The sequence below is a fragment of the Triturus cristatus genome, chromosome 4_2, assembly GCF_964204655.1.
Source record: "Triturus cristatus chromosome 4_2, aTriCri1.1, whole genome shotgun sequence".
In the NCBI taxonomy this organism is placed as follows: domain Eukaryota; kingdom Metazoa; phylum Chordata; class Amphibia; order Caudata; family Salamandridae; genus Triturus; species Triturus cristatus.
In genome coordinates, this window is record NC_140586.1 from 836,880,239 (window position 1) to 836,905,889 (window position 25,651).

At 48.8% G+C, this 25,651-nt stretch overlaps 1 protein-coding gene across 1 annotated transcript in view; it reads left to right on the forward strand.

Annotated features, from left to right (window-relative positions):
- ZSWIM5 (zinc finger SWIM-type containing 5) overlaps positions 1 to 25,651 on the forward strand; it is a 390,515-nt gene that overhangs the window by 336,576 nt on the left and 28,288 nt on the right. The window contains exon 13 of the mRNA XM_085602808.1: positions 24,269 to 24,350. Within this exon, the coding sequence (XP_085458934.1) occupies positions 24,269 to 24,350 (82 nt within the window). The remainder of the gene's footprint in view (positions 1 to 24,268; positions 24,351 to 25,651) is intronic.

Genomic DNA, 25,651 nt, shown 5'->3' on the forward strand with positions numbered 1-25,651 from the left:
TGGTGGAACAGAGACAACATGACAGCAGGGAGAAGCCTGACACCACCAAACCCAACAATGACCATTACCACGGACGCATCGCAAAAGGGATGGGGGGCACACATGGACAACCTCAGAGTGAGGGGTCTGTGGGCCCCAGCAGATGCGGTTCGCCATATCAATTACCTAGAGTTGAAGACAATCCTACTAGCCCTGAAGGCATTCCAGAGGCACCTGTACAACCAGAGGGTGTTGGTTCAAACAGACAACACCACGGCAATGTTCTACATCAACAAGCAGGGGGGGACACAGTCATTCCCTCTCTCCTCTCTGGCTCAGGAGATTTGGAGATGGGCCATACCTCTCAGGATAGATCTACTGGCAATTCACCTACCGGGGAAGGACAATGTGGAGGCAGACTGGCTAAGCAGGCAGACCTCTGCATCTCACGAGTGGGAGCTCAATGGCCAGGAAACGAAGAAGCTTTTCCGGAGATGGGGAACTCCCACAATAGACCTATTTGCAACACGCCAAAATGCAAAATGCCAAAGCTTCGCGTCCAGGGAACCAGATCAGCAATCCCAGGGGAATGCCCTATGGATAAGCTGGTCGAGGACATTTGCCTACGCCTTTCCACCGATACCCCTGTTGCACACAGTGCTCAACAAGTGCAGGACCAGCAACATGACTCTAATCCTAGTGGCCCCGCAGTGGGCGAGGCAGACATGGTTCTCACAAATTCAAGAAATGGCGCAAGGCAATCCGTACAGGTTCGAGAGGAGAAAAGACCTGCTCTCAATGCAAAACGGGGAGGTCCTGCACCCAGAGCCAGAGACCCTCAACCTGGCAGCATGGCTCCTGAAGACCTAGAGTTCGCACACCTAAGGTTGCCTCAGAGCACTATGCGAGTGCTACGGGAGGCAAGGAAACCAACTACAAGAAAATGCTACAGCGCAAAATGGAAAAGATTCACGGTGTGGTGCAGGAAAAAAGGCCTGCAAAACAGAATGACAAGAGACTCAACTGTGCTGAGGTACCTCACACACCTTCTAAAGAGTAACCTCTGCTCGAGCTCCCTAAGGGTACACCTAGCAGCGATCGTTGCCTACACCAGAGGTGAGAAGGGTACAAATTTCTTCACCTCGCAGGTGGTGAAGAGATTCATGGAGGGAGCCAAAAGAATGGCCCCCCCGAAAAGGTTGCCGCCGCCGGCATGGAATTTGAACGTGGTTCTGACGGAGCTCATGAAGGCGCCGTTTGAACCCATTCACAAGGCCACTCTGCAAATGTTGACGATGAAAACTGCCTTTCTAGTGGCCATAACCTCACTACGCAGGGTGAGCGAGTTTCAAGCACTAACGCTACAGGAACCCTACATTCAAATTCACAAAGACAGGGTAGTCCTGAGGACGGACCCACACTTCATGCCCAAGGTAGTGTCGGCGTTCCACATGAATCAGAGTATCCAGATACCAAGTTTCTTCCAAAACCCGACTACAAACGCAGAAAAGGCCCTGCACACCCTCGATGCCAGAAGAGCGGTGATGCACTACATTGAAAGAACCAAGGAACTCAGGAAGTCGAAGCAGCTGTTTGTGTCCTTTGCTACTAGCTTCATGGGTAGACCAGTGACCAAGGGCACCATCGCTAGGTGGATTGCCCTCACTATTCAATTCTGTCACAAACAGGCTGGACAGGAGCTAGCGGAGGGGCCCCAGGCTCACTCCACAAGGAAGAAGGGGGCCACCGTTGCCTTCCTGGCAAACACGCCCATCCAAGACATTTGTCTCGCTGCAACTTGGGCATCTGTGCACACGTTCACAAAACACTACTGCGTGGACATTCAGATGAATAAGGAAGCACAGGTCGGACAGAAGGTGCTACAACTCATTTTCAACGACCAACGCTCATCTTCCACCCAGCCACCACAAAATTAGGAAAACCGCTACAAAGTCTATGCACAGCATAGTGAATCCAGAAAGATTCACGCTGCAAAACGAAAAGTTTCTTGCCTGTCGGTGTAGTTTTGCAGCTTGAAGATCTTTCTGGATTCACTAGCGAACCCACCCACCTCCGCCAGGAAGATGAGGCTGGAGGAAGAGGGGGTGAAATGGAAAAGATCAAAGAAATGGAAACGTTCAGAAAATGGACAAAAGGGATTAAGCAATCGCCTAGGGTAAAAAAAAAAAAGAACCCGAAGATGGCGCCCCAAAGGTGGGACTTCCGCAGGAAGCACGAAGACGTCACGGAAGGTGCACCAAATGGTGGTCGTCGACGCCCACCTGGGCTACAAAAACAAAAAAAAAAAGAAAGACTACGAATCCGGACCCAACCACAAGATCGCGGAATAATGCACAGCATAGTGAATCCAGAAAGATCTTCAAGCTGCAAAACTACACCGACAGGTAAGAAACTTTTCGTTTCGTAGTGTTTAATGGTGGAGGGTCTTATTAAGTAGTTTATTGGTTTATGCGTTGTATAGACCGGGAGGGAATTTTATGATCCTGCTTTAGGTATTGTATGATTGGCGGGGGGCTTGTGCTTAATTTGCAGGAAGTATGGTGAAACAAATTGTGTAAGGCTTTATATGTGGTTGTGTAAAAAATCAATAAACTATGTTTTTAAAAAAAAAAATCATTGTGTAGCTCCATACCTCGTCTGAACTCTATGGCTCTGTAGGAGCAATGTTCGTCTAAATCCTTGCTCATCCTGCCAGTGTGTTAACTTACCACTTCCATCAGCAGTACAAGTGAGCCAGCTTAAGCTCAGCTGGTGATCCTGCTTTGTTACCTTGTTTAACCTGATCACTTCCACTGCACCATCTGAATCGTGGTGTGCTCTTGAGACTTTTTACAAAGGCACAGTATTTGTTTTCATGCTGGTATCGCAGATCTGTTTGAATTTCTGCACATATCCTAAATATGCCTCCAAGAATAATACTAAGTAGCTCCAAAAGGTCTTGGGCTATGCCTGATTTTGTAGCCTAGATCATGTTGCTTGCACTTCCTCAGGTGGAAACGCATTGACAGATATTGAATGTTGTCTTGCATAAACATTCCTCTCTAGCATCACTAGTTCATTCTTTCATCTTTCTGAGCTCTGTAAATTGATTAATAGTAACAGATGTAATTTATATCTCCTCTACTTAAGATATGGATTAGGTTAGACTCCTTACCCTGTTCCCTCTTGAATGTGTGCCTCTCCATGTTCTACCTTCTGCAGATTTTCAAGAAGCATGCCACTTGTAAGTCACTAAGACTATTCCATTTGCACGACGTGTTATGTTTCCTTTCCCTTTCTACTAAATAGTACATGTATGCCAGCAGCGTCATGTTTGCCACACCATAATTGGGCCATCTTTCTGATGGATACTTTGAACCACATATTCCTCACCTTGTGAATATTCCCTAGGCTACTGATTGGATCCAAAAACTTTAAAGCACTACTCGCCGCGCCAAAGTCATTCCGCTCTAAAAGTGACTAGTGAAGCCACATATAAGCACTACCTATGTACGCTGATGTGAGTTCCTTTCTTTCCGCTCCTTCAGAAGCAGATAGGGCTATTCCTTGACCTTTTGTTGGCCAACAATCCTTATAGACATGGCAGTTGATGGTTCCGGGCTTTTCGGATAGAAAGTGAATTCTGCATTGGTTGGCTTTAGAGGCAGTCGTGCGGCAGCAAGGCCCTTTGACTTGCTATCGCCAGTTTCACCAACTAATGAAAATTCAAAGGATGCTTTCTGGGTCCTTCTGTTGGCAGAGGCAGCACTTGTAGTAGTCCTTTCGTGACTCAAGAGGACGTGGTGGTGATAGAGGCCATGGACACCACTAGAGACAAGTCTTCGTCTTCCACATCTGCGGCCGAGCCACTTTGATTTCCCCCTTATGTGTAATGGCTGGGGGGGGTTTGCGGGGGCGAGGGGGGCTGTTCCGGTCCAGCTGGTGTGCAATTATTTCAGATCAGTGGGTGCTACATATCCACTTCTTCTGCAGTCCGTCGTGGCCGTACAAGTAGACGAGAGCATTAAGTATTACTCCCATTAGCTCATAATGCCCCAAAAAGATTGAGGACTCTGGCAGATTCTGGACCTTTGCCTTTTGAACACCTTCCCTAGAAAGGACAAGTTCACATTCCACCCTTGATCCAGAAGACTAAACTGTGTCTTTGGACTGCTTGATGCCTTTGTTGATGTGCCCATCCATCAGGCCCACAAACCCTTTGCACGGTTCATGGTTGGTTCTGCATTTCCAATTTACCGTTCTGCCCTTCAGCCTAACCTCTGCCACCCAGGTGCTTGTGAAGATAATCGTGGGGGTCACACCTCATGTTCATGGATACATGTATTTCTGTTCCTCTGACTGGTTTCTGAAGGTGTGCTTGCTGAAGTCTGGCGTGGGGCACCTACAGACAACCATTACCCTTAATGTCATTGCTGGGGTTTTCCATCAACAAGGCAAAATCCCACAGCAACCTACATTTGATTTCCTTCATAAGGGCCATCCTGGATGCAGTCCTATGTTTCAGGGTGACTCCAGTGTTCCAACGCAGACAGTTCTAAAGCTTCTTGGCATCCTGCAGGTCCCACATGTGGGCCTTGCAATGGAACCTCTGACCATCCCAGTGCAGACAATCATACGGTAACCACACTCTGGGATCTTCAGTGGTGGCTGATGTGCAGCAGGCTGTTCTCTATTCTATCCGGAACTCATAGCAGACAGATGCAGTGTCGTTGGGTTGGGTGGCGTCATTTGGGAGAGGTGGAGATCAGACCCTTTGGTCCTAGACGATGCAAAAATACCATATTAAACCTGCTGAACCTTTATGCTAAACGGTTGGCTTTGAAGGCCTTAAATCCGAACATCGAGGGAAAGCCGTTTCAGGTTGCATCAGACATTGTCTGGCATGTGCTACTGCAGCAAGCAGGGCAGTGTAGGGCCCCAGATCCTTTGCCAGGAAACAGTTGCTGAAAATGGCTACACCTGAAAGGAATCTCTAACAGTAAATCATTTCATCGGATCACTGAACACCATGGCGAGACTTGCCTTGATTGGATCTTCTCACCACTGCTGAGAAGACGCTATGTCAAGCTGGAAGCGCACTGGAGTATCTCCCAGCAAAGCGGTATTTTGTCTGCTTTCCTGGTGTTCAGAAGAGAAACTCAGTGCAGAAGCAAGCCTTGTCCAGTTTGACTGTTCTCTGCATAAAGACATGCTATGCACTGACCAAAAAGCAACCTCCCGAGGTCCTTCGGGCCCATTCAACCAAAGCAAAGGCCACCATGATTGCATTAGCGAGAGATGTTCCAGTCTCTGACATCGGGCAGGCTGTTACACTGGGACTCCGCAATAAACTTTGTCATTTTGTCATCAAGTCTGCAGGGAGGGTCATTGTGCCGCTTGGTCCTGAAGTTCATACTTGTGTAAGTCCACTTTCCAGACCCATCACCTTTTTGGGAGGTACTGCTTCGGTATCTATTCATAACCATTTACTCTCCTTCTGTAATAATCTTTCTGGTGGTGCTCTTATCTAACTGTAGATTTTTCACTACCCTCCCTCATCCCCACTTGGGGCTTCTAAAATTGTCCCAAGTTATATCTTGTTCACTGTCATTGCTCCAATTTGCCACAAGCGATCTGCCTCTGAGGGCACAGTAGAGTTCAAAGATAAACTGACATAATTGTGCCTGCATGGGGCATATATATGTCTCTGCACCATCCCTTCCAGAGGTGGAGCTAGGTTGCCACTGGGACCAGTATCCCCATCTGCCAGCGTGCAGGAGTTATTGCTTTGAAGAGTTGTGAATCCATTTGTACATCTGAAGTTAAAAAGGTGAGGAATTTGCAGTAAGAGTATCCACCAGAAAGAGCTTTACCGAAGTTAAGTAACCTGCTGTGCTAGCATGTGCCTCTAAATATAAAGATCAACAAGTAAACTTATATTTCCAAGTCTCGGCTGTGGTAACATACACAGTGGGATCTCCAGTTTGGATATTACCAATGTTTGAGTTGGGTTCAGAGAAGTTCTAGGCATGGCATTAAAGATAATCAAAAACTCCAGAGGAAAATATAGAAGAATTTGTCGCAACACTAATTTTTTTTTTCCCAGGGCCTCTGTTTTGTCTTTTTTAGTTTATAAAAAAATCACATTGTTTTTACTTAAATATAGATCTTCAGGAATTTATATTGACCTGACACTAAGGGGTCAAAATATGCAAATTGATTCAGAGCAGAATGTTAAATGTGCTTTATTTTATTTAATTGGTATTCTTATTTGTGAAAAATATCCTTGCATGAAGAAGTGACTGGACTTTTGTATGGGTCTAGAACTCCCCATGTTCGAGGCATATGAGCTGCAGATTTTGCAGCGTGAATCTTTCTGGATTCACTATGCTGTGCATTATTCCTCCATCTAGTGTTTGGGTCTGGAATTGTAGTATTTCTTCTTTTTTTTTTTTTTTGGGTGTGGCCCAGGTGGGCGTTGACATACTACCATTTGGTGTCCTTCGTGACGTCTACGTGCTTCCTCCGGAAACTCCCACCTTGGTCGCCATCTTCAGATTATTTTTTCTGACGTTGGGTCTGGATCAACAGTAAAGGAGCTCCAAGAACTTTGGAGAGAAGAATCGACGAAAATAGAAGAAAACTTTAGAATATATCACCGGGGAAGACACCGAAGATCAAGTAAGGAAGAAGGTCGACAACAGAAGGGAGAACATCGAAGAATTTGACGTTTCAAAGGAGAATGCGAATACAGGGGGCTCCCTGGGCGCCGTGATGGACAAAACTCCTTTTAAATTCTGCGCGAACTGCCACCACAAGTACGCGCAAAAGGGCCAACACCCAGTTTGCGATCTCTGCCTGCCGCTCGACCATCGAAGCGAGGACTGCAACGCCTTTGCAGCGTTCACCCTGAAGACCCTCAGAGTAAGGGAGAGGCAGAGAAGAGCAAACTGGAAAATGCAGGGGAAACCTCCATCGCTCCTAGATTTGGGACTCCAACGGAGAGGAAGACAACATAGGTAGAGGGACCAGAGGACGTCTTGGTCATCGAGGTCGAATGAGGTAAGTCGTCGAACCCTAAACACTACACTGATACTCGCAAAAGCGAGCCAAAGTCCTCGAAAGGAGCAGGGCCGTCGAAGCACTAGACGTCGACTACTGCATCCAGGGACAAGCAGACAGTCGGATCCTCTGAGAAGGACCCCCAGACGGCGAAATGCCAAGACAAGGGAAAGCCGCCGAAGAGCAGCCACGAAAGAGGCCTCGACGTCGAAAGGCGAAGGCCCGAAAACGGTTTCGAGTTCGGTGTCGACAACCGCGAAAAGGAAAGTCGAAACCCTCGAAGCTGATCACGTGGCCGAGATGGAAAAAAAAGAAAAAGGCTCGAGGCCGAAATGGCGAACATTTTGCAAAGCAAGAAAGACTTCGACGAAAAGATGAAATTCTACAGCATACCGTCGAAAGCCACGGCCGAAACAGAAGGGTGCATCTGGGATTTACAACCGCCTGAACCTGGAGAGGAACAGGAAGACCTGTACTACGGGGGCGCCAAAGGGGAGGAAGACTAGCAAACTTACCAGGACTCGACGTCCTCGGAGGCTCAGGACTTGCCGTGGCAAGATCTCTACGCCGAATCCCCGGAAGAGGGTGTAGAATCATATCCGTTGAGGCCTTCGCCGCCGGACGACATAGGGATCTACAACAAAGTCATCAAAAGAGCTGCAGATACATATGGAGTGCAGCTAGAATAAGAAAAACCCCAGTCTTGCTTCCTCTTGGAGACCTTGTTGCCATCCCAGACTAGAAGCCAGTTCCTGCCCATGCTCCCGGAAGGAGGCATTCAAGGAGCCTGCCATGTGTAGAGCAGTGACTCCACAAGCAGAGAAGAAATATAAAAATTCATCAAAAGACCCCATGTACATTAGAGGGTCAGTACCAGCCGACTCGATCATCACATCCACGGCTAGAAAAAGAGCAAATATACCCACAAACTCAGGCCCACCACCAGACAAAGAGAGCGAGAGGATTGGCTTGATAGGTAGGCAGATGGAAAGGAGTGCAGCTATACAATGGCGCATCGCCAATTCAAATGCGCTCATCAACAGACATTGCATACCAGCACTGGGAAGAAGTGGGAGAACTCCTCAAGCGCGTACCAGAGCAATGCCAGAGAAGGGCAAGCCACCTGGTAGAAGAGTGGAAAAACATGGAAAATAAATGTTTGAAGTCGGCCCCAGACGCAGCAGAGACATCTAGCAGGCAGAGGATACTGGGGATAACAAAGGAGGCATGCCTAGTTAAGGATTTCGGGGTTAAAAAATGAAGTCCAAAACAACATCCTCAACACACCCTTCAATGGGGGAACAACTGTTCGGAGCACCAGTTGATGACAAATTGAACCAGCTGAAAAAAGATAACCAAACCGCAAGGTCCATGGGGGCACTGCAGTTCCGAGGTATGAGAAGAGGAACACCTTCAAGGAGGCCAACAGACAGGAAATCAACCTGTGGCACCACACCAAACCTCCCAACAAGGTTATGAAGGAGGTAACCAGGGACAGCAGCAGGGGCAGCAACAGCAGAACTGGCAGTACCAGCCCCGAGGACAATCCTTTCGAGGGCGCGGCCGAGGAAGGGGTAACAGCTAGAGGGGGAGTCAGCCTCCCTCAGAAAAGTGACTCACCAGCAAAACCAACACCCACCTGGCCAAGATCTCAGGGGGTGCAGAAAGAGTCAAGGCAATGACCAACAAAAAATAAAGACCTACAACAGTTCCTACAACACACAACACCAGTAGGAGGCAGATTAAGACACTTCCTCCTGGAGTGGAGGGATAGAACATCAGACAAATGGATATTAAACCTCATACAATATGGGTACTGTATAGACCTGGAAAAGGCACCACCAAACAGAAAGCCAAGGGTCAGAGTGCGCTCAACAAAGGAGCATGCACACTTAATGCAGGAAGCAAGAGAACTGCTAAAGAAAAGAGCCATAGAAATGGTACCACAAAAACAACGGAACAAGGAGGTATACTCCACCTACTTCCTCATACCAAAGGTAGACGGAACATTACGTCCAATTCTAGACCTAAGATTTTGCAGCGTGAATCTTTCTGGATTCACTATGCTGTGCATTATTCCGCGGTCTGGTGGTTGGGTCCGGATTCGTAGTCTTTCTCTTGTCTTTTTATTTTTTTTGTAGCCCAGGTGGGCGTCGACGTCCCACCATTTGGTGCACCTCTCGTGACGTCCTGCTTCCTGCGGAAGTCCCACCTCGGGGCGCCATCTTCAGATTCTTTTTTCCGCCGTTGGGTCTGGATCGTCACCATGAAGCTCCAGAGTTTTTTGGCGAAGAAAGAAGAAAAAGCACGAGTTTAATCGAAGAAGTTGAGGAAGACTACAGAAAGGAAGAGAAACAAGCCGGGACGACGACGAAGAAGGAGGAGAACCTCAATCGTCGACGTCCAACGGAGAATGCGCACTCAGGGACACTGAGCTCAGGAATGGACAAAACACCTTTTAAATTCTGCTGTAACTGCCACCACAAATACAGGCAGAAGGACCAACATCCGGTCTGCAACCTTTGCCTGCCAGTTGACCACGAGAGCAAGGACTGCAACGCCTGTTCTGCCTTCACACCGAAGACGCTCCGGGTGAGAGAGACTGAGGAGAGCCAACTACAACATGGAGGGCAAGGGGAAGGCCCCAACACTGTACGAACTGGGCCTCTCCACCGACGACGAAGACAACGTCGCCGAAGGACCTGATGACTTCACGGTCGCAGAGACCGATAAGAAAACCTCTGACAAGGTAGGAGAGTCTTCGAGCACTAAACCCTCGACAGAGCCCCGAGAAACAGTCAGACTCTCGAAAAACAGAGTCAAAGTCCTCGAAAGGAACACCGGCGCTGAAAATTTCGACGACCGCGAGTGGATCCAAAGACGAAAGGACCGGCGGATCCTTCGAGAAGGACTCCCAGGTGCCGAAGACAGCCGAAAGGCAAAGGTCGTCGAAGCAAGGCCAAGAAAGTGGGCGTTCGACTTCGAAAGATAGTCGCGTCGACACAAGCTCCGTCAAAGACGGGCGCTCGACGTCGAACACGCCTCCGAAATGGAGAAGAAAAAGAGGAGGCTCGAAGCAGAGGTGGAGAGCATCCTTCAAAGGAAAAGGGAGTTTGACGAGAAGATGAGAAAATTCTCTATCCCAACGAAACCACCGTCTATCATCGTCGGGGAACAGGAGGACTTTGACGCAGAAGAACTGTCGAAGACTCCCGGAGAGGAAGAAGACCTTTACTATGAGGGTGAAGATTATGAGGAACAACAATCGAACTACGGCTCGGCGCCGTCGACGACGCAGGACCTGGAGTGGCAGGACCTCGACGCCGAAAATGCAGAAGAGCCTGTGGAGACTTACCCTTCCAGGCTTTCGCCGCCAGATGACATAGGGGCCTACAACTTGGTAGTCAAAAGCGCGGCTGCTGCTTTTGGTGTTAAATTGGAGGAAGATAAGCCTAAAGCAGAATTTTTACTGGAGACACTGCTCCCTATCCAAACTAGGAGCCAGTTCCTCCCCATGCTCCAGAGTGTCATGAACCAGGGGAACGAGGCGTTCAAGGACCCAGCAACATGCAGGTTCATCACACCTAGGACAGAAAAAAATATAAACACTCATCCCAGGACCCTCCATACATAAAAGGATCCGTCACAGCAGATTCAATCATTGCATCTACTGCCAGGAAGAGGGCAAATGTCCCAGCAACCTCTGGACCACTTCCAGACCAGGAAAGCAGGAGGATGGACCTGACTGGAAGAAAAATAGAGAGAAACGCGGCAATGCACTGGCGCATGGCGAACTCCAATGCTCTACTGAACAGGCACCAGTACCAACACTGGGAAGAAATGGGGGGACTGATGAAGCACGTCCCCGAGCAATACCAACAAAGAGCTGCGCACCTAGTGGAGGAAGGAAAGAATATAGCAAACTCTTGCCTTAAAACAGCGTTGGATGGAGCAGAAACATCAAGCAGGCTGATGGCAATTGGAATAACAGAAAGAAGGCAAGCCTGGCTCAGGATTTCAGGCTTCAAGCAAGAAGTTCAGAACAACATCCTGAACACCCCTTTCAATGGAGAGACGCTGTTGGGGTCACCGGTGGATGAAAAGCTCACCCAGCTCAAAAAGGAGAACGAAACAGCAAGGTCCATGGGGGCCCTGCAATTCAGAGGAATGAGAAGAGGTACCCCGACACGGAGACCTTACGGAAGAGGAGGAAACCAGCCGGGAACGTCACACCAAACATTCCAGCAGGCCCATCAGGGCGACAATCGCGGGCAGCAGGCCCAGCAGAAACAACACTGGCAATACCAGCCTCGGGGCCAGTCCTTTCGGAGCAGGGGGAACGGATGAGGCCAGAGACGCAGAGGGGGAGACCAACCCACCTCAAAATGACTTCACACGGGAAAGAGTGCACACCCACAAAAACCCTCCGAGGGTGGAGCACAAAAGATCAAAGACGAGAGGGTTACACAGACCAAACGCCAACGAACATGCAACACCAGTAGGCGGCAGACTGAGACGTTTCCTTCAAGAATGGAAAAAGATAAGACAAATGGATACTGAACATCACACAGTTTGGATACTGTATAGAGTTGGAAAGGAAACCACCGAACAGAAAGGCAAAGACGAGAGAGCACTCAGGACAGGAGCTAGTGCAACTCGTAGAAGAAGCTCAAGAACTACTCCTAAAGGATGCCATAGAGCCAGTACCTTTCAAAGAAAGGAACAAGGGAGGGTACTCAAACTACTTCCTCGTACCAAAGGTGGACGGAACACTAAGGCCCATCCTGGATCTACGGTTCCTAAACAAGTACGTAAGGACGCAAAAGTTCAAAATGACGTCCCTACAAGAGGTACTCCCGCAAATGAGACGGAGATTTCATGTCCACCGTGGATCTCAAAGATGCCTATCTGCACATCCCAATGAACAGGCAGCACAAAGGTCTGTTAAGGTTCGCCATTGGCAAGGAACACTACCAATTCACAACCTTGGCATTCGGGCTAAAGTCCGCACCAAGGGTCTTCACAAAATGCCTGGCGGCAGTGGCAGCGTACCTGTGGAGGGAAGGAATTCATGTATACCCTTACCTCGACGACTGGCTAATAAAGGCAAGTTCACGCGAAAAGTGCGAGGAACACTCACAGCGGGTCACCAACACACCAAGGAAGCTGGGATTCTCAATACACTGGGAGAAATCCTCTATGGAACCAGAACAGGTGAAGATCTTCCTGGGGGAAAAGATCAACACCTTACAGAGAACAGTGATGCCCAGCGACAAGAGAACACTGACCCTGCTGAAGGAGACGCGCCTCTACCAGAAGGGGCAAGCTCTGACAGTGAACAGCGAGCAAGGTTATGGGGATGATGGCGTCATGCATTCACCTAGTTCCCAATGTACGCCTACACATGAGGCCTTTGCAGGAATGGCTGCAACAGCAATGGTCACAGGCAAGCGGAAGTTGGGAGGATCTAGTGGTTGTAACACACGCAGTGCAAGAAGAGATAGCATGGTGGAACAGGGAGAACATAACTATAGGGAAGCCCTTGACACCACCAAACCCAACGGTGACCATCACCACAGACGCATCTCAGATAGGATGGGGAGCACATATGGACAAGCTCAGAGTGAGGGGTCTGTGGACTCCAGTGGATGTGGTCAGACACATCAACTACCTGGAGTTGAAGACCGTATTCCTAGCCCTGAAAGCCTTCCAGAAAAAACTGTACAGCCAGAAGGTGTTGATACAGACAATACAACAACTATTTTCTACATCAACAAGCAGGGAGGAACACAATCATTCCCCCTATCCAACCTGGCGCAGGAGATTTGGAGATGGGCCATCCCACTCAAAATAGACCTGCTGGCCTTTCACCTACCGGGGAAGGACAATGTGGAAGCAGACTGGCTCAGCAGGCAGACTTCGGCGTCCCACGAGTGGGAGCTCAATGGACAGGAAACGCAAAGGCTATTCAGAAGGTGGGGTACACCGACAGACCTGTTTGCAACACACCAGAATGCAAAATGCCAAAGCTTCGCATTCAGACAACCAGAAAACCAATCCAAGGGGAATGCCCTATGGATAAGCTGGTCAAAAACCTTTGCCTACGCTTTTCCACCAATGCCACTGATACACAGGGTACTCAACAAGTGCAGGACCAGCAACATGACGCTGTTCCTAGTGACACCACAGTGGGCAAGACAGACCTGGTACTCGTAAATAGTGGAGATGGCACAGGGACCACCACACAAGTTCAACAAAAGAAAGTACTTCCTCTCCATGCAGAACGGAGAGGTTCTACACGGCATGGCTCCTGAAGACCTAGAGTTTGCACACCTTAGGCTACCTCAAAGCACTATGCGAGTGCTCCGGGAAGCAAGGAGACCGACGACACGGAAATGCTATGGGGAAAAATGGAAGAGGTTCACACATTGGTGCAGGAGACATAAACTGCAAAAAAAGATGACAAGGGAATCAACGGTGCCAAGATACCTCACGCACCTACTAAAAGCTAAACTATGTTCATCCTCACTAAGGGTACACCTCGCAGCGATTGTTGCCTACACACGAGGTGAGACGGGTGAACGTTTATTTACATCGAGTTGTAAAGAGGTTCCTGGCGGGGGCAAAAAGGATAGCTCCACCAAAAAGGATGCCGCCGCCGGCATGGAACCTCAACTTAGTCCTAACGGAACTTATGAAGGCGCCCTTTGAACGCATTCACAAGGCCTCCCTTCAAATGCTAACAATGAAGACCGCCTTTCTGGTGGAAATAACCTCGCTGCGCAGAGTAAGCGAGCTGCAAGCGCTAACGCTGCAAGAGCCCTACATCCAGATACACAAGGACAGAGTCGTAATGAGAACGGACCCACACTTCATGCCGAAGGTGGTGTCGGCATTTCATATGAACCAGACAATACAAATACCAAGCTTCTTTCAGAACCCTACCACATGCGCAGAAAGGGCACTGCACACTCTGGACGCTAGAAGGGCGGTGATGTACTACATTGAGAGAACCAAACAGCACAGGAAAACTAAGCAGTTTTTTGTGTCCGCAACCAGCTTCCTGGGTAGGCCAGTAACAAAGGGCACCATCGCGCAATGGTTCGCACTCACGATACAGTTCTGCCACAAACAGGCAGGGCAAGAACTACCAGAAAGGGCACGGGCCCACTCCACAAGGAAGAAAGGAGCAACAATTGCTTTTCTGGCAAACACACCCATTCAAGACATATGCCTGGCGGCAACATGGGCTTCAGTGCACACGTTCACTAAGCACTACTGCATGGATATACAAATGAACAAGGAAGCACAAGTAGGACAAAAGGTGCTTCAACATATATTCAACGACCAATGCTCATCTTCCACCCAGCCGCCACCAAAGTGACCAACCGCTACAAAATCGATGCACAGCATAGTGAATCCAGAAAGATTGACGCTGCAAAACGAATAGTTTCTTACCTGTCGGTGTAGTTTTGCAGCTTGAAGATCTTTCTGGATTCACTAGCGAACCCTACCACCTCTGCCAGAAAGATGAGGATGGAGAAGAGGGGGGAAAACACAGAGAATGGAGAACAAAGAAGTTTTGAAAAGAAATGTGAGAAAGGATAAAATTAAGAAGAAATACGGTAAATGGCCTAGGGTTAAAAAAAAAAAAAATAATCCGAAGATGGCGCCCCGAGGTGGGACTTCCGCAGGAAGCAGGGCGACGTCACGAGAGGTGCACCAAATGGTGGGACGTCGACGCCCACCTGGGCTACAAAAAAAAGACAAAAGAGACTACGAATCCGGACCCAACCACCAGACTGCGGAATATGCACAGCATAGTGAATCCAGAAAGATCTTCAAGCTGCAAAACTACACCGACAGGTAAGAAACTATTAGTTCTTAAACAGTTTCATAAAGACTCAAATGTTCAAGATGACCTCACTCTAAGAGGTCATACCTCAACTACAAAAGGGAGATTACATGGCAACTATCGACTTAAAGGACGCCTACTTGCACATCCCCGTCAACAGCAAACACAAACACCTCCTCAGGTTTATGATCAACAAAACTCACTACCAGTTCACAGTACTGGCTTTCGGACTAAAATCAGCACCAAGGGTCTTCACAAAATGTCTGGCAGCAGTAGCAGCACACTTAAGGAAGAAGGGGATACATGTATACCTGTACGTCGACTGGCTGGTAAAAGCAAGCTCATACCACAAGTGCAAGAGGCACATAGAGATAGTGATACAGACGCTTGCCCAACTGGGGTTTTCAATCTATTGGGAGAATGTCAATAGAACCAGAACAAGTGAAGATATTCTTAGGAGCAGAGAACACCATACAGAGCACGGTGATTCCATGTGCAAAGAGGACTCTGGCAATATGCAAAGAGACGCGTCTTTATCGCAAGGGGCAAGCTCTGACAGTAAGCAAACTGATGGGAATGATGGCATCATGCATACATTTGGTACCAAATAGTCACCTGCACATGAGATCATTCCAAGAATGGATCCAGCAGCAATGGTCACAAGCGACAGGGAGTTGGGAGGATCTAGTGGTTGTCACGCAGGCAGTACAGCAAGAAATAGCGGTTTGGAACAGGAACTTAGCACAGGGGAGAGCATTCACACAACCAACTCCCAACAGTAACCATTACAACAGACGCCTCCCAGAAGGGGTGGGGAGTGCACACAAACAACCTCAAAGTAAGGGGGTTGTGGGGAGATCAGGATGCAATAAGGCACATCAACTACCTAGAACTCAAGACAGTGTTCCTAGCCTTAAAAGCCTTTCAGAAACTGCTGTACGGGCACAGAGTACTGATACAGACAATACTACTACCATGTTCTACATCAACAAGCAAGGAGGGACACAATGTGCGACACTTTCCATGCTAGAGCAGGAAATATGGAGATGGGCAATCCCCAGGAAAATAGACCTGTTAGCAATACATCAACCAGGGAAGGACAATGTAGAAGCAGACTGGCTCAGCAGACAGACGTCCGCATTCCACGAATGGGAGATCAACCAACAAGAAATCCAGATGGTATTCCACAAATGGGGAACTCCGCAAATAGACCTTTTTTCAACACACCAAAATGCCAAATCTTCGCATCCAGAGTACCATGCAAACAGTCCCTGGGGAATGCACTATGGATAAGCTGGTCGGGGACATTTGCCTACGCTTTTCCACCGATACCGCTACTACACAGGGTACTGAACAAGTGCAGGTTCAGCAACAGGACGCTCTTCCTGATAGCACCCCAGTGGGCCAGACAAACATGGTTCTCACAAATCATGGAGATGTCACAAACGCACGCACACAGGTTCCCCGCCAGGAAGGACCTGCTAACGATGCAAAACGGAAGAGTACTACACCCAGAGCCACAAAACCTCAGCCTAGCTGCATGGCTCCTGAGGACCTAGAGTTCGCACACCTCAAACTACCGGCAAGCACGATGGCGGTACTCAGAGGCAAGGAGACCTACCACAAGAATGTGCTACGTAGCAAAGTGGAAAAGATTCACTGAATGGTGCATTAGGGAGAAACTGAAAACAAAGATTACTAAGGAATCAACAGTACTAAGATACTTAACGCATCTACTGCAGAATAAACTAAGCTACACATCCCTAAAGGTACACATCCCTAAGGGTACACTTAGCGGCAATTGTGGCTTACATAAGAGGAGAAACGGGGAAATGTTTCTTCACCTCACAGGTGGTTAAAAGATTCCTAGAAGGAGCAAAAAGGATCGCACCTCCAAGCAGAATGCCAGCACCAGCATGGAACCTCAATGTAGTGCTAACACAACTGATGAAGGCACCATTTGAGCCTATTCACAATGCTACACTGCATATGCTCACGCTAAAGACAGCCTTCCTAGTAGCTATCACATCACTGCGAAGAGTAAGTGAATTACAAGCGCTAACACTCCAAGAACCCTACCTGCAAATACACAGTGATTGGATTGTCAAGAGAACGGATCCGCATTTCATGCCAAAGGTGGTGGTGTCTAAGTTCCACATCAATCAGACAATTCAAATACCGAGTTTTTTCCAAAAACCTTTCCTCAAGCACAGAGAGGGCCTTACACACACTGGACGCCAGGAGGGCAGAGATGCACTATATGGAAAGGACAAAAGAGTGCAGGAAAACAAAGCAATTCTTTGTATCCTTTGCCAGCAGTTTTTTGGGACGACCGGTTACCAAAAATACCATTGCACGATGGATTGCACAAACCATACTGCTCTGCCACAAACAGGCAGCTCAACCATTACAAGGAGCAGCACATGTTCACTCAACAAGGAAGAAAGGAGCAACAATTGCGTTTCTAGCCAACAGACCAATTCAAGACATTTGCCAAGCGGCTACATGGTCTTCAGTGCACACGTTCACTAAGCACTACTGTGTGGATATCCAAATGGACAAAGAAGCGCAAGTGGGACAGAAGGTCTTGCAACACATTTTCAGTAACCAGTGCTCATCTTCCACCCAACCACCACTATAAGGACAAACCGCTACAAAGTCTATGCACAGCATAGTGAATCAATAAGGATTCGCGCTGCAAAACGTATAGTTTCTTACCTGTCGGAGTAGTTTTGCAGCCTGAAGACTTTCTGGATTCACCAGCGAACCCACCCTCCTCCGCCAGAAAGATCAGACAGGAGGATAAAGGGGGCAGAAGGTGAAGAAAGACTTTACAAGGTTACATGAGAAAGAAGAAACCCAAGACGACAAAAAAGAATCCGAAGATGGCGACCAAGGTGGGCGCTTCCGGAGGAAGCGCGTCGACGTCACGAAGGACACCAAATGGTGGTATGTCAACGCCAACTTGGGCCACGAAAAAAAAGAGAAGAAATACTACAATTCCGGACCCAACCACTAGATTGCGGAATAATGCACAGCATAGTGAATCCAGAAAGTCTTCAAGCTGCAAAACTACACCTACAGGTAAACTATACGTTACACACTATGCATAGATCGCCATCTGGTGTTGGGCCCGGATGTTTGCACTTGTTTTTGTCCTGGAAAGTCTTTGGAAGTCACGAGGTATGTGACTCCTCCTTTGGATCATAGTTCGTATGGGCATCTGCTCCATCCTCAGATTGGTTTTTTCTGCCATCGGGCTCGGACGCGTTTCTCGTGCTCCAGTTCGGAACAGTTACCGTTTTTTTCTTTCGACACGCAAGCCTCCCCTTTTCGACTGTATTGTCTCGATAACGTTTTCCCAATCCACGCGACTAAACTTCGTCGTCAATTTCGGTCGTCGACGAAGGCCTTCGGGCCTACCTTGGCCTTATCATCTGGCTCATGGAAAGGACGCCATTCAAAAAGTGTCCTCTGTGGGTCAAAGTTTCCCCACACCGATCTGCATGAGGTGTGCAACCTCTGCCTCTCACCGGAGCACGAGGCCAGAGACTGTCCAGCTTGCACCTCCTCCCGCTACAATAAGACGATTCGGGACCGACTAGCTAGAAGAACCTTGGCTCGATCGTCGTCTTTAATCCCTGACGACATCTTCCAAGAGGGCGTCGATGTGCCAGAGCAGGGGCGGGTCGAAGAAGGCCTCGTCAGCGCCTCCGAAGCAGATGACTCCGACGTTGAGGACATCACTCCAGCACAGAGGGTTGTGAGTAGAGATGTTGACCCCGACCCAAACCCCCTAACTCCTCCCCCCCCCTCCCTCGACACCATCAAAAAAGGCTTCGGTTACACCTTCGCCTTCGGGCCCAGGTGCACACCGTGTGACTGCTTCCCTTGCACTGCCTCCAGGCCCACTAAAGAAGCCTACTAAGCCTTCAAGTGACTGGCTCGAGTCAACCTACCCTCGGTGCCGAAAAACATACACAGGCACTGAAAAAGAAGCCGTCCTCTTCCTCATCCACGGCGAGCGCTGCTTTGACATCCAAGCACTCGGTGTCGAAGACTGGCACCGGCTCCTCGACACCGACAACACTCGGAGCCGACAAAAAAACTACCACCAAAGGGCCCGACTCCCATGCTTTAAAGCCGAAAAAGACCTCGGAACCGAAAAAACAGGTTCCATCGGCCAAAGACACTGCAAAACCGCACGGTTCCAAACCCAGAACCGCTACCGAGTCGGCGCCGAAAAAGCCTACGGCACCAACACCATCGGCACCGAAGGATCTGGCCCCCACAAAAGAACTGTTTCGCCCAGATCCTACCAAACTCTTGTAAAGGATCCCCAAGACTGGTCACTTGATGCTTAGCTTCAAGAAGCGACCACTAGATACGCCTGCACTGTCTCCACCACCTAAAAAGAGATTTTGCTACCTCTCCATTAGGATACCTTCTCCTCTTCTTCATCCTCTACCACCACACCGCTCTCCTACACCATCCCCTACTCCAGTAGATGACACCTCTTATGATGCAAGGGGGGGGTGTGGACTATCAACCACTAGGGAACCCTACTCCTACTGGCTCCCCAGACCCCTGGGATGATTATACCATCCCAGACGTCCCTAACATCCCACAAGAGGACATCTACCCCTCCAGGCCTCCTCCCCCTCCCCCCAGAGGACACTGGGTTTTAAACTGCTCTTACACAGAGCTGCCCACTACCATGGGGTTGATCTACACACACACCCCGTGGAGGAGGATTTTCTCATGGACACTTTTGACATCACACAAGTCCAGCTCAATTTTACCCATGCTTAAGGGGGTCATTAAGCACGCACCAGAGGTCTTTAAAGACCCGGTCAGGGCTCGAGTCATCAACTCTAGAATGGAAAAAAAGTATAAGGCCGCCCCTACTGATCCAGCCTACTATACGGCCCGCACCACTAGACTCCCTTGTAGTCTCCAATGCACGAAAAAGAGCCAATTCCCAATCATCAGGTGAAGCACCACCACCAGATAAGGACTCTAAACTCCTGGACGCCTCTGGCAAACGAACGGCGTCACAGGCGGCAAACATATGACGCATTGCCAATACTCGGGTGCTGTTAGCTACGTATGACAGGGCACATTATGATGAGATTGAGTCCATAATGCAGCACCTCCCAGACCAGTATAAAAATGGGGCCAATGAACTTGTACAAGAAGGTAAAACCATTACTAACACCTCCATCCGTTGTGCCTTAGATGTAGCAGATACCGCCTCAAGGGCAATAAACACCAGTGTCCTCTTGCGTAGGTATGCCTGGCTACACATTTCAGGGTTCAAGCCTGAAGTCCAGAGTTCCACACTCAATCAGCCATTCGATGAGCAACACCTATTTGGCCCTAATGTTGACGGACGTAGCCCTTCAAAAAATGAAGGATACAGACACAGTCAAATCTATGGGAGCCTTGCAGTCGCAATCTCCCAGACGTTCCTTTCGTCGCTCATCCTTCGAAAGCACCACCAGAGGCTACTCCTCGGATAGCCCCTCCACTTCCTACAAAGCTCCCACCCAATCCACCTTTACTAGAGGTTACCAAAGAGGTGGTTACAGGGGGAACAACAACAAAGGCAGAGGCAAAGCCAACAACTCCCGCTCTGCCTCTACCCCCACCCAGTGACTTTCCTCCACTTTCCCCAGACCCCTCCACTCCAGTCGGGGGAGGACTCCAACAATTCCTTCCTGTCTGGACCAACATCACTTCAGACAGGTGGGTGCAACAGATAATTCAATCAGGCTACTGTCTCGAACTAACATCTACCCCCCCTCCCCCAAACATACCACCCAAACAGCGTCCAATGTCACAACATTTGTTACTGCCAAAGCAGGAGGTAATCTTCCTCCTACAAAAAACTGCAATAGAACCAGTTCCCCTGCACCAACTAAACAAGGGAGTTTACTCCCTGTATTTTCTCATACCAAAAAAGGACGGCTCTCTAAGGCCTATTCTAGACCTCAGACCCCTAAACCTATACATACACCCAGACCATTTTCACATGGTCACACTCCAGCAGGTCCTTCCTCTGCTTTCACAGGGCGACTTCCTTGCTACCCTAGACCTCAAGGATTCCTATTTCCACATTCCCATTCACAACGCTCACAGGAAGTATCTCAGATTTGAAGTGGACGGTCAGCACTATCAATTCAAAGTACTCCCATTCGGAGTCACAACAGCACCACAAGTGTTTACCAAGTGCCTAGCGGTGGTGGCAGCACACCTAAGAAGACAGCACATCCCCGTCTTCCCATATCTGGACGACTGGCTCATAAAAGCCAGCTCATACAACCAGTGTGTACAACACACTCACGCCACTATTCAACAACTTCACGACCTGGGGTTCACAGTAAACCACGCCAAGTTCCATCTGCAAGGGCGTTCGCCTATCCCAGTTCCGTCAGGATAGCAAGCATGTGGGCTCTTCTCACCAAATTCCAACCATAACACTCTCTTCCAGCTCGAGTGTTCATGCAACTCATAGGGATGATGGCCTCTTGCATATTCATAGTGCCTCATGCAAGACTCCAGATGCGTCCTCTCCAGGAGTGCTTAGCACGCCAATGGAACCAGGCTCAAGGTCAGTTAACAGATCCGGTGTTGGTAGACTGTCTTACTCCTCGCTCTCTGCAGTGGTGGAACACAAAAAACCTTTCCAAAGGGCGTCTGCTCCTGGAGCCGGTTCCTCAAATAGTTATGACAGCGGACGCATCGCTCTCCGGCTGGGGAGCTCACCTACTACATCACACCATGCAGGGCAGGTGGACACCTCAACAAAAGTTACTCCACATCAACCACCTGGAGTTACTAGCCATATTCCTAGCCTTAAAAGCATTTCAAAAATACATATCAGGCACGGCTGTCTTAGTCCGAACGGACAACATGAAAGCCATGCACTTACTACAAAAACAAGGCGGGACACACTCTCTGCAGGAGTCTAAAACACCATAGCCGATCTGTTGAGCCGTCAAACACAACAGATCCACGAGTGGGAACTTCATCCACAAGTTCTTCAACTGTTTTTTCAAATGTGGGGGCAACCACAGATAGACCTCTTCGCCACCCACGAAAACGCCAAATGCCCAAGCTTCGCCGCCAGATATCCACACCCATTTTCCAAAGGCAATGCGATATGGATGAACTGGTCAGGCAGATTTGCATACGCTTTTCCGCCGCTCCCACTCATTCCACTAGTGGTGCGCAAACTACAGCAACATTCCTTAACTCTCATCCTAGTTGCTCCAACTTGGGCCAGGCAACAGTGGTACACCACATTGCTGGAACTCTCAGTAGTTCCGCACCAAAAGTTACACCTCTCTCCACGCCTCTTTACCCAGAACCATGGAGAGATCAGACACCCGGACCCAGCTCAGCTCAACCTGGTGATCTGGCTCCTGAGGTCCTAGAATTCGGTTACCTTAACCTTCCCCCTGACTGTATGAACTTCATTAAAGAAGCTAGACGGCCTACCACTAGAGCATGCCAAGCATGCTTGGCTAGAGCAGCCAATTGGAAACGTTTTGTAATATATTGTCATAACAACAACACCAATCCCCTAGATGGGGTCTATCCAACACATCATAGGCTACTTACCACACCTCCAAAGATGCAACTTAGCCTCTACGTCTATTAGACTGCATCTTGCGGCCATAGCAGTATATTTACAAAATAGACAACATCTATCACTTTTCAGAGTACCTGCCATAAAAGCCTTTATGGAGGGTCTTAAAAGAATAATTCCCCCAGAGTACCACGTTCACCTGTGTGGAATTTAAACATAGTTCTCACAAGACTAATGGGGCCTCCATTTGAACCTCTACATAAATGTGAGCTACAATTATTAAAATGGAAAACTGCTTTCCTAGTAGCCATTACTTCTCTACGAAGAGTTGGCGAACTACAAGCGCTAACCATTCAGGAACCCTTTCTGCAGATGCATCATAATGAGGTTGTTCTCCAAACTAATCCTAAATTCCTTCCTAAAGTCATTTCTCCCCTCCACCTCAATCAATCTGTGGAGCTGCCCGTATTCTTCTCGCAGCCACAAATAGTCGCAGAAAGAGCTCTTGACACCTTGGATGTCAAGAGCATTGCTTTACTACATCGAGAGAACACCACCCTTTCGTAAGACCAAACTATTGGTGTCTTTCTCACCACCACACAAGGGCAACCCCATATCAAAATCTGGGATAGCTAGGTGGATTGTTAAATGCATACAAATTTGCTACCACAAAGCAAAACGTACATTATCTGTTCCTCCTAAAGCCCTCTCTACACAAAAGATAGGGGTTTCAATGGCATTTTTAGGGAACATTCCCTTTGATATATGCAGAGCAGCTACATGGTCTACACCGCACACATTCACTAAACACTATTGTGTAGATGTGCAAACTAAACAACAAGCTAGTGTGGGTCAGGCTGTACTCAAAACACTATCTCAAACTACTGCAACAGATACTGGTGGTCGCCGCTAGGAGCGAGTACTGCTATACAATCTATGCATAGTGTGTAATCTGCAGCTCGTATGCCTCGAACGGGAAATGCTACTTACCAGTATGCATCTGTTCTTGGCATGTAGAGCTGCAGATCTACACACGCCCACCCGCCTCCCCGGCTACCTTTATCTGTTCCAGTATTATCTTATTTAGATACAGCATACATGGGCATCTTTCCTGTTTCTTACAAAGCTCCATCATTTCCCTGCTGGCGAAAACAATCTGAGGATGGAGCCGATGCGCACTATGATCCAAAGGAGGAGTCCCATACCTCGTGACTTTCCAGGACAAAAACAAGTGCAAACATCCGGGCCCAACACCAGATGGCGATCGTAGTGTGTAAATCTGCAGCTCTACATGCCAAGAACAGATGCATACTGGTAAGTGGCATTTCCCTTCCACTGCAAGAGGCTACCCGCAGAAATATTTTAAAGTTTGGAAGCGAAGGGCGGACTGCCGAGGTTTGCTGCTGGAGCCGGTCTCTGCAACAGGGCCCCTCAACCCAGTTTAATTCTAACCTGCTGGTGCAAGCTGTAGTTTCTTGCTTTGTTGTATACTGTAGCAAGTGGTTGTGGTTCAACATTCACGACTAGGCTGTTCCTGGGAAGCTGTTAGTGCGACAGGGGACGAGGGGGTTTGTTGGGAGGGGTTTTCGTGTTTTTTTTCATCTGTATTGCTCTTTATTTCTCCTTGATCTCATTACTGAAAAGTCAGTCATGTTTCATGCTTATTGTGCAGATGTCTCTGGTTTACAGAGCCCTGCTCTGTGTCATTTGACAAAATTTAAATATATATATCCTTGCATAGATAGTTATGTTAATCTGAAAGCTTGTGTTCATTATAGGTAATGCGTATGACGCTGTCTACACTGAATTGGAGGCGGCGAGAGATGGTGAGATGGCTTGTAACGTGTGCCACTGAAGTAGGTAAGTAGCTTCTGCTTTGGTAGGACATTATACCAGTGTTGTCTGTGGTATGTCGGAGAGGAGCTATTTGCTGGTATAAATTGATTCCTGTACAATGGCTGCTGAATTCATTAGGGGGATGCTGGCCCGTTACTTGGTTGACGAGCAAATTAGTACTTGGGAGAGTGATGGTTTTGTTCTACATTGATAGCATTTTTGAAGACCCATAAAGAACACAGCAGCCAAGGAATGAGCTTAGAGCTAGGATGTAAGCCGAGCCAAGAAAGGTACTTGGTGTGTGTGTGTTCAAGAGGTGTAGAGCAGGTATATATGCACTGAGGTGTATTGAAGGCTTTGGATGAGCGTTTTTGCTATCCAGAGGTATATAGTTAGCTGCTCAGCAGTAGGGTATATTGAAGGAATTCCTTGGTTGCTTCTTCAAGAAGCGTATACCGAATATCTGATAGACATCTAGCCGCAGATTCCTGTACTTAGAAGATCTCCCCAGGCGTCAGACTGGATCCGGAAAATCTTTTTTCCCCAGCAATACTCCTGCATGCTCGGCTCCGTCCTGACGTCGTCCACGGAAGTGACGTCAATGGAGCCATATAGGCCCCTCCTGGCATGCTGACGTCAGTTTTCTTCTTTTCCGCGTCCTAACTCGGATCCAGAAAAGTAATACAGCGGGCCTGTTTTTGTTACTTACAGGCCTTTTCTATGCCTTCGCGTCCAGGAACAGTGTGTTCGATGCCCCTTGCGGGCTTCATACCGTGCCGGTCCTGCTCGCAACAGATGTCAGCGACGGACCCTCTCGACTCCTGTATGTGGTGCTTAGGAGAGCACCATGACTCCGTGGAGCGTGCCGCTGGCCGCCTGCTGTGGCCGCAATCCCTGCAGGACTGCTGCGTGAAGCTGCTGTCTGCCTCGATGTCCCGAACGGTCCCCTTGCAACACAGGTCTCCTCCGGCGGAATCGTCCATGTGGGTCATTCGCCTACTTCAGGTAAGCATTTAATCCCCCCCCCCCCCCTCCCTTTCCTGCATTGCCTCCGGGCTGCACAGGGGGGGTAGGGACTCAGGTTGGGACACCGCCGGCGGGTTTACCCTCTGCTCCAACCCAGTGTTCTGACTCTGACACCAGAGTCACCGCAACGTCGGGACACGGCCCCGAGGGGCATTCCACGACGTCTAGCCCTTCCATAGCGCTGTCGCACAGCCTTCTGAGGCTCCCTGCGGCATCGCTGGAGGCGGCTGCGGCGTACTCTCTCCCACAGGTTTCCACCTCGGGGAATGTTGAGTGGACGCCGGACCGACTCCAAGCGG